At 39.1% G+C, this 10,616-nt stretch overlaps 1 protein-coding gene across 1 annotated transcript; it reads right to left on the bottom strand.

Moving 5' to 3' along the window:
- Positions 1–1,277: 1,277 nt before the first annotated feature.
- On the bottom strand, positions 1,278–3,897 carry FOXQ1 (forkhead box Q1). Its single transcript, XM_072411790.1, has one exon. The coding sequence runs from the start codon at positions 3,695–3,697 to the stop codon at positions 2,372–2,374; it is 1,326 nt and encodes a 441-aa protein (XP_072267891.1). The 5' UTR covers positions 3,698–3,897; the 3' UTR covers positions 1,278–2,371.
- Positions 3,898–10,616: the final 6,719 nt, after the last annotated feature.

Here is a 10,616-nt window from a genome sequence, read left to right as displayed (position 1 = left end):
TGGGTAACAATGTAAACAGAGTAAATGTCTCTAATAAAGATAAAAGAGTATCTATCCTTTACCTATGCCATACAAAACTAAAAAAGGGTTTACCTTGGGATATATTTTTTATGCTTATAAGAAATGTCACATACTGTATTAGTATTCCCTGCCTTCTAGCATTATAAAAGAGCACTCTGCCTGATATAAGACATTAAAGGCAATCCATAAAAACTGGAATAGAGGATAATAAGAGTGGCTATGTCCACTTGGACAGTGTGGTCAGTTACAGTACAGTGACTATTGCAGTCTGTTTGATCTTCTATAGATTTACCACTAATAATGACATGCAGGGGCCTTCCTGATATTCATTCTTACTAGATATAAATAGAATAGAAAATTTTAGGTCCCCACACAATATCATTGTCAGTAAACCTAATGGGGTTTATACAATCACACTGTAGTCTATGTGTGTTTTTTGTTTTTATTTGAAAAATAACCCATTACTTAAGTAATGTAATACAATGACTCTGTGACAGCATCGGTTTCCTTTCTGGCCGTACACGTCAAAGCACAAATGAAATGCCAGGTGACATCTTATTAACATGCCAAAATTGTGCTGGTGCCAAGCACTGCTCCCTTCCCACAAACCATGACCCATTTCTCTGCTACACCAGGGCTAGTGCCAAAAAGCTGCACCCCGCTTCAAAATTAACAAAAGGTATATAGTCTGTCTGGTTTCTTCTCTTGGGAGTGATGAAAGATGGATCATACTTGTGTCAGATTATTAGAAGTAGCAATATTATTAGTAGTAGTTGTAACTACTAATCCCACTGGGACTTATACTGCTCCCCCTAATAATCCCGAATAAGCACAGTTGTAAATATTTCTTCGAGTATTTGCAGTACATTGGGAAAGTACTCCTAGGAATGTCCAGAAGCTAAATAAAATGGATCATTCTGTCCTACAGCTGTCAAAAGGCTCAGACAAGTTTGCTCGCCTGTGTTTGTAATTGTACTAGGCAGGTATGTGTATGATTAGGGCAGTGATGTGGGTGTTCAGTCTAGTACAGATCTGTGGTTACATTAGAGATAAGAAGGAGTGAAGATGAGTGAACTGACAGGCCAGACTCCCCCCTCCTACAAGGTGAGCAGCTTTCTAGCGTAACCAGATCTTCTCCTCTCAGCCGTCACTGTAAACTGTCTTTATTATTTCTCACGCAAATCACATACTTTTCATGTTATGAGCTTTATGGAATTCCCTTCAACCATCACAAAGCAAACTGCTGAATCACTAAATACGTCACGACAATTAGTTTATTTTTTAACAACATTTTTATTTGAAAATAAGCTGTATGCTTTAGGTTCAATAAAATATACATATAAAACATTTAAAAAAACAGACAATTTCTGCTCAGTATTGGCAGTGTTTGGGCTTTCCTGGAATGACACTGTTACACAACACAATAAAATCTATGTTTAGCTCGATTTGAACACACGTTGAAGTCTCCAGTTTAATCATGGAACCACAATTACTTAGTGGTCACTCGTCTTTAACAATTTTAGTATAAATAATTTAGGAAACAAAACATTTGGTTTTAGTTACTTTTGGCACAGTGGTGATTACAGCAGAAATGACCTGGAAAAAAACTATCATTTTTTGGCACAATGCTGACAGGTATAATTACCCAATGACCTGGCATCTCAGAAATGAGATAGCTGAAATATATACAGTTTAAGGACACAAGAATGAACAGCCAGGTAACTGGCCCAGGTCTAGGTTAGTGAGAACTCTGGAATGACAATTTGATGCATTACAAAAAATGTATCGCCAAAGCATCTTGTTTAATTTGTCTATTATAAATCTAAAAAACAAAAAACAAAAGTGCAGTAAAAGGTCACTTATTCACCTCTTAATAAACACATTTACCAGTGCAGTGTCAGTGGCACAGCCACATCAATAGTTAAGAGCAGTCTGGACCATTAAATAGACCCTGGTCATACTTAGAAGAAATACAATCACATTACTAAGGAATTTGGCATTCTAGACCTATGGCTTCCAGTTTTATCATACACTTGACATGCCATATGAGTCTAAATTCCTTACTGTCAGTTGTAGACACAGCCCTGATCTAGGGAAGGTAAACTATTGCAAGGCACTTACAAAATAAAGCAACAAATTGTTTTAGGTTATACTTTTTTTTAAAAAAAAGAAATGTATCAGTTGCATTACCCAAATATAGTCCAAGTAAGTGACTTCATTAGGAACCATGTGGTTGACTCTTTGGAAATAAATTATACCTCCACAGGTTGAAGCTACTTTAAATACCCATTGCTGTGATGGGGATACTAAATCTGGACATACCTTCCCTAGACAACAACTCTCATCATTGTCAGGCTAACAATGTCTCTGGCCGGTAGGGGAGAAAAGGTCCAGGGGAACGCATGGTGCACAGGATGTCATTGTTCCCCAGATGTTCTGAATAGGTCTTAGAGGAACTGGGGGGTGCCAGGAGATGGGGATGAAGTGAAGAAGCACGGCGACTCTGCTGATGATCTTCTCTGGGTTCAGAAGGCAATTGCTGTCCTTCACCTCTAGGATCCATTAAGAACAGAAGAGCTTCAGGCATGCAATACCTATAGAGTTGTAAGTGCAAGGATGAGCCACTGCCTAGGTGGCTGAGTGGGAACAAGGTGGAGGGGTGAGGCAGTGCAGATGATGGAGAATAGGACAGGAGAGGGTAAGAAGGAACCGAAGCTGGGGAATGCAGCAATGCACCTGTTGGCCACATAAGCTTTCCACTTGATTTGCTGTCCGGATCTAAAGTCTCTCGTTTTTGGAAAGGCTTACTCAGAATGCTATCAATAGCAAAAGAACTGGAGAATTTGGTGCCTGAGCTGGAGTCCTTGGTAGACCTGGTGCTGGAGGACGGATGGATAGAGGAGGAGGATGGTGATGAAGGTGGTAGGACAAGCATGCTGGATGATGCCACCTGTCCTGGCACCCGGCTTGCACCTGAGGATGAAGCCATTGAGTGGTGCTGATGATGTTCAGGTAACCCTTGGAGCTCCTGATCTTTAAGGCACTTGGTGACCCTGTTCAGCCTCTTCCTTCTACGCCTGAACACCCCATCTGCAAAGGTGTACTCACTGTTAGGGTTCAGCATCCAGTAGTTGTCTTTGCCCCATGGCCGAGATGGGTCTCTGAGGACTTTGACAAAGCAATCGTTAAGGGACAGATTATGTCTGACAGAGTTCCTCCAGCCGGTGTATTGGCCTCTGAAGAATGGGAACTTCTTCATCAGGTAGTCATTGATCTCAGCAAGGGTGAGCCGGCCGCTGGCAGAGTCCCTGATGGCCATCGCTATAAGGGCAATGTATGAATAAGGTGGTTTGGGGCGTCGGGTGTAAGTCTTAGCTTTGCCCCCTTCAGCTGTTTGGGATGTGCACCCTACAGTGCCATGTGTGCCCTCATCATCCCTCTCAGATTCTTGTCTCACCTCTTCTTCTTCTTCCTCCTCCTCATCGCCTCCCAGGCTCCCGCTGTCTGTGTCAGAGTCTCTCGGGCACAGGACTTGGGAAGGGCTGTTGGCTACAAAGTCTCCATCTGAGCCCAGCTCATCGCCCCGGCTGGAGAGAGGGGAGGGCATGCTGGTGTCCTGGTCGCTGCTGCACACCTTGTCCATATAAGCAGCTCGGGGATAGCCGTCCACATTCATAGCTCTGCTGTACCTGGCTCACTTCTGGCTCATGGACCGGTGCTCTGTGCTGTGTCAGATCACTGCAGCTACAAGTCTCATCTCCAGCACCTGCTCGGTGTCTTATTAAAGCGCCACCACGGTGGTTTGTCCAAGCACGTCTTGTCAAGGGATGTCTGTTCCCTTCAGTCTGAGACTTCCCAGCAGCTGCCTGCTCTTATTATTATTGTTAACTGGCTCTCCCTCTCCATCCTGCCTCGCCTATTATAAGAGAGAGGTGGGAGGGGTCATCACACTCACCCACATTATCTCCAGCCAATCACAGGCTTCACCTACAATGGGGGGGAGGGCTGAGCTAAAGCACTTTAATTGTAATTAGGATTATGAGTAAGCCTAATTGTCCTAACATATTTGTCTGCCTGTCACTGAGCCTGCACACCCCTCTCCCCCCCTCATCCCTGCAGGTGTCTCCAGGTGTAGAGAGCACTGTGACTTGTAGGTGGCAGAGGTGCACCAGGTAACACACACAGCCTTGTGATCAGCCTCATCTCTAGGAGCAAGAAAAGCTGAAAAAAGAAGAATCATCTATCAAGAAATGAGCTCACAGCCTACAAGTGCCTGCAACTTCATACATGACACATAGCATGGAGTTATCCTTTATATTAAAGAAAGGTTCAATATTGCAATATATTCACAGGCTTATCCGCCATGGTATGAGGAATGCAAACACTTTGTGTTTTATCCTTGCATATTTCCTTAATTGTTATATATAAGGTGATATAAGATTGATTAAAATGCATAAAAAAATACAATAGGATGCCTATCATTATCATACATGCAGCTATTAGGTATATAATTGTGGATAGCTATGAGCTGCACTGTGCATAACCTATAGCAACTAACAAGAAATATTTTTATGAAAACTTCTGCCTGGATTCTATGGATCAATGTATATTCCCAGACAGTAAATCTAGTGTTGCACATTTTTTAGAACAGCAGAATTAGTATCTCAGATCTTTTTCATGTTCAGTTGGCCTGGAGCTAGCCTTAAGCATAGGGACACATGACAGGGTAAGGAGGGAAAGCAGGAAAGGCAGGGTTTAAAAAAAAAAAAGTGCGGAAAAAGAAAAGTGTGGGAAAAGAAAAAAAAACCTTTGTGATTGGTGGGCTTACTGGCTAAGGAAGGAGTAGAGGGCAAGCTATAAAAAGAGGGAAAAGGATGATGGGGTAGCAGATTTTTCCACAACGAGCAGCTACCACCCTCCCTCCCTGTATGGATTTGCAGTTTTCAGGGCATTTGACATGGCAGCCAGTGGGGTGGTTTTTCCTAGGTCCATGAAGGTGTTAAGGTTTTGGGAAGCAAGGAAACAAGGGCGTGGGACCCATCAGGGTATGGGTCTTTTTTATTAATGGTGGTCATGCACGACACTTGGTTGTTATGGGGGCTAAGTGGACAAATGTGCTTATCCGCTAATTGTCACTGAGGCGGTGTGCTAGCGGCTGGAGGCCTGGTTAGTGAGCGGAGGTAATTTTGGTTAAAGGGAAAGGATGGGGGGATTTTTCATGGACCTGTAAAAAGGAAAACAATTTCTGGTGATGTTTGTTTGAGGTTTTATATATGTTTATGTATATTGAAAAAAAATGTTATATCATTTATTTATTGGTTAATAAACTGAGCTGCTATGGCTAATTTAATCCAATTAAGGTTTTGTGGTCTCCTATTTGGATAGGCGGAGGTGGGGTTGAATTAGTGGAGGGTGCAATTCATGACTTCCTCTTCTGTACCTTAGTCAAGTTGGCCTGGAGCTAGCCTTAAGCATAGGGCCGCATGACAGGGTAAGGAGGGAAGGCAGAAAAGGCAGGGGTTAAATTAAAAAAAAAAAAAAGTGCGGGAAAAGAAAAAAAAAGTGCGGAAAGGGGAAACCTTTGTAATTGGCGGGCTTACTGGCTAAGGGAGGAGTAGAGGGCAGGCTATAAAATGGGGGACAAGGGTGAGGGGGCAGTAGTTTTTTCCACAACGAGCAGCTACCACCCTCCCTCCCTGTATGGATTTGCAGTTTTCAGGGCATTTGTCATGGCGCCAGTGGGGCGGTTTTTCCTAGGTCCATGAAGGTGTTAAGGTTTTGGGAAGCAAGGAAACAAGGGGGTGGGACCCATCAGGGTATGGGTTTTTTTTAGTTAATGGTGGACCTGCACGACACTTGGTGGTTATGGGGGCTAGGTGGACAAATGTGCTTATCCACTAATTGTCACTGAGGCGGTGTGCTAGCGGCTGGGGACCTGGTTAGTAAGCGGAGGTAGTTTTGGTAAAGGGAAAAGATGGGGGGATTTTTCATGGACCTGTAAAAAGGAAAACAATTTCTGGTGATGTTTGTTTGAGGTTGTATAAATGTTTATGTATATTGAATAAAAATGTTATATAATTCACCTATTGGTAATAAAATGAACTGCTATGACAAATTTAATCCAACTAAGGTTTTGTGGTCTCTTATTTGGATAAGGGGAGGTGGAGTTGAATTGGTGGAGGGTGCAGTTCATGACTTTCTCTGCTGTACCCTAGTCATGTAGTACAGAGTGAAGTACACTTTGAGACGTGTAAATTATAACTCCATGTCAATGCTTGGGGTAGGTTTCCTGTGCTTCCTGCCTTTGTTGTGAACTGCAAGGGATAGGATATATCTCTTGATCTACCTTTGATGTTTATTTTATCACCTTTCCAGCATTTGTGTAAAACCTGTGTGCATTGTCTCTTATCTTCATTCAAATGGCTTAAAAGTCATTTCAAGCATTATAGGTAAACATCTAGAGGGATCTTTTTCAATACAATGGCATCACATCAAGGCTTTCATCGACAGTATTACCTAAATAAAGAGGTCAGTTTAGGTAGAACCTGACCTAACCCAGACAAAATAGTCTATGCTAGGACACAGAAGCTATTGACGGACTGCAGCAGCAGCATATGGGGCTTATTTACTAAGGTATTATGCACACTAGGTCATCAGTTCATCAGTATATTGTGTCTAATATACTAAATATAATTTGTGTAATGCAAATCCAGCATACATTATAGAATTGTAACTGCCATTGTCCAAGCAAACAACCTATTGTTATGACATTTAAATTAAATTATGTTTAGTTTCACTATAACACGGATATAATTTTAAATCATTTTAGGCTTAAACTGTTCCATGACAATTGGTAACAAATTCAAATGTAAGTCATACTATCTTGTGCTATATTTTCTACTTGTTAACAGGTATATTTGCAATAAAAGATTGAAAAGTACTTAATGTTTCCTTTTATGATAACATTATACATATTCAAAGGCAGGCAATTTGAGCACTTATTAATATTCATGGTTATTTATAGTCACTTTCTATAGTACACACCTATAAACTGATGGATGGTTTTGATAGAATAGCTGTGATATATGTATATATAACTAAATATATATATATATATATATATATATATATATATATATATATTGCCCACTTTCTTAACACTAACTTGTGACAAATTATTAGGATTGTATGATGTATGTACACAATGACACAAATGACTTCACATTTTATTGCCTTTTTGTGCATATATTGTATTTTGTATACCAATATTTATGTTCTTTGCTTTTTTTTTTTTTTTGCTCTGGTACTTCCTAATGAAATAAATCATTGTTAACTGATCACTCTTGGTAGGGTGCATGGCAGAAATAATTCCCTGACCATGTACAGAACTTGGACATAGGCATAGTATAATTTTGCCTTGGTGTCAGGATAAGCTCAGTTTATTAAATCAGTTACTTGATGTCTGAGCTGCTGCAGTTTAAAGGGAGACCCCTGTGTTGTTAAAGACACAACAGTGTCCTGTAAAGCAGGAAAATATGTAATATGGGAAATGAGTACGTGGTATTGTAGTGTGATGTTTGGTCCTAAAATAAGGCATGTTTAACATAAGGTACATTTTTCCTGAAATGCATACAAGTTCACACTGAGACTGATGTAAATTAAATATATAATAGTGGCTTCCCTGCTTTTAAGTAACACTGGTTCTGAAATATATAATGTGTGCTAGAATGAAATAGGGTCAACAGGGTTTCAGAAATATTTTATCCAAAAATGCTGGTAATAATATTTACAGTTATATTAGAAAATGCAAAAAATATTGCTGAATATATAAAACTTTAATACGACTCTAAATTTTATAAAAGTTTGGCCTTAAAAATTGGTATAATTAAACTGGTATGAGAGCCTTATGTAACTATTGATCATATATATATATATATATATATATATCTCCAATATTCATATTTAGTTATGGACATTCCTGTTACTGCCTGCTTTTAGTTTAGCAGGTCTTTTCAGAGTGCTCATTGCTAACTATTAACAATTCATATCCACCAATCCATCCACAAAACATTATCCACTCATTGCAATTTAATCAAACCACATTAAAGCCGGTAATGGGCAACAATCTGGGGGCATATTAATAAATCAGTGCAGCATTCACCAAACCTTCACTGCGGGTGAATTAGTTGCAGTAATGTAAAACATATGCACATACATTGCTGCAGTACATGTTCAGTGAATGTCACATTCACTGCTTTATACTTCATTAGAGTAAGAAATAAGGGCAGACAGGTGCATACTGAGTGTTAGTGGTCTTTGATATTTTTTATTAGCTGACAGCATCATACATTTAATACTTTCTTATACCTTCATTATAAACTTTAATTGAAAAGAAAATATGGATTAAAATGTGAATCTGAAAATATGAATAATTTACCAAATGAGTACTGTAAACTTTTAAGTGGAATAACAACCCCCAGCTGTTAGATAAATGAATAAAATGGTCAATGGTTTTTAATCATCCAAATGATTCAAAATATGATTACAAACACATTTGTGGTATCAAACATTTACTTTTTATGTCATATTTAAGTTATTATGTTTTTTATAATTAAGAAAGATAGTCACATTTTTTTCTATTTGTAATTGTAATGGCACATTTCCAAACCTATTTTAAACACTTATTAAGGAAATTAATTAGGAAAAAGGGGACACAAAGATTGCTTTGCAGGATTCTATAATCCCAGTTTGCCTGCTCCTGTGAGGCCATGGACTGTATATTTAGAGATCATTAGGTGGTTTACTTATCAATAAATGCTATTGTGTTATTTTACAGACATTTGTAAAAAATGTTTAATGGTCATTTATTTCATAATAATGGCATTGAAATAAAAAAAATAAAAAACAAGAATAATCAAAAGTTGCCTCAACAAATTCACACAATACAACTTAATTCATTATATTATTATTTAACCCACTAGACACTCCTATTGACTCCTGGATAATTTGCACAAGCAGTGTCATCAATGACAATGGCCACTATTGTAGATGGACGGTTACGCTGTTGACTGTAGCACAAGGCAATTCATCTTGAAATCTTATTAGCTGCAGGAAGTCTATCTGCCATCTTTGTCCATGACAAAGGTAGACTGGAAGCCATAGAATAGTGGCATACTACTCAGCAGGGTGAATGATGTTCCTCTTTTGTATTGAGGATCCTGACAATCCCGGACACACATCCCTGACCTAGGAATGTTGCTGTATTATCAGCTCTGCAGTTCCGTGTCTAGACACCTGGAAAAGTATGTAAGCTGCTTGGCTTGTTTATACAGTTGAGAAGGTTGTTTTTAAGCATTGGCTGGGACATCATTTTTCATGTTTAGCTGCAGGCTTGAGGTGACTCCGAGGGAATGAGGAAGAGAGGAACAAAATGCATAGCTAATACTTTGCTTGTATAGGTTGCTCCGCCTGAGCTCCAAAATTGTCTTACTCAGAAAATGGGCGCAGTCCTCAGCAACACGGAGACATTAATTGGCTCTGATGACATGCTGTGGCATTTTGGATTCATGTAAATTTAATAGCACTTAAGAAGGGAGAAGCATCTAACAAGAAATCTAATCCCAAGCACAAATACAATGTTATCTTTTTTTTGGAACACTCCCTAAAATATACAGTGCTGCCTATATGAATTCATAGCTAGATTAAGTCAATATTTTTCAATCGGTAGCTGGCCTGTAAGCTTAAGGACTTTTTTTAAGTGCCAACTAGAATAAAACGCATTAGAATATCCAAAGTAATGTGCAGAATTTGCTGATATGTCCCATCTGGGTTTTATACTACTCCTTTAAAAGACGCAAGTGAAAATCACTTGGGTTGGGTTATATCATATTTTGTTTAATTATACTACTTATGCAGAAGTTTAAATGATTACCTTTACTGGCTAACTTAGATCCCTTCTTAAGGCTTTATACAAGGATTTTTATAAAGTCTAGGAAAGGTATCTTAGTCATTCTAAAAGCTTGCATTTATATTAACCTAAGTTATCCAATAGGGAGTAACGCCTAAATTCCAAAACTTTTTGTATGAATTCATTGTTAACACAATACGATACTCTTGCAATGCTACTCCAAATGCTATGTGAGTAGAAAATTGTTTCCCGTTTCTGGTACCCCTGGAGTTGCACTATTTTTCTTGTATTCTTATAAAGTTAGCCAGAGGGTATTGGAAGTGTTCTGGAGATGAAGCTTGCACATGGAGGAGCTGAGGTATCTTGAACAGCATGCCACTCAAATCTAGCAAATCAATGGGAATAGGAGGCCATCAGATAATTTCTCTAAATCAAAGTGAAACTAAGTCAAAGTTACAGTCTACTAAGTCCATCAAGTTCAACCACTAGGGAAATAAACATATCCCCGATATAAAGCCCTATAAGACATAGTTGGTCTAGAGGAAGCCATAAAAACCCTGGTACAATATGCTTCAGCAGGGAAAAAAAAAATTCCTTCCTGATTCCATGAGGCAATCGGATGTTCCCTGGATCAACAGTCACTGTTATTTTTACTTTAAAGCCTTAATACCCAGTTATATTCTGTGCT

Source organism: Pyxicephalus adspersus, chromosome 5 (genome assembly GCF_032062135.1).
Source record: "Pyxicephalus adspersus chromosome 5, UCB_Pads_2.0, whole genome shotgun sequence".
NCBI lineage: Eukaryota > Metazoa > Chordata > Amphibia > Anura > Pyxicephalidae > Pyxicephalus > Pyxicephalus adspersus.
The sequence above is the reverse complement of the archived record's forward strand: the minus strand, read 5'-3'. Positions and strand labels throughout refer to the sequence as shown.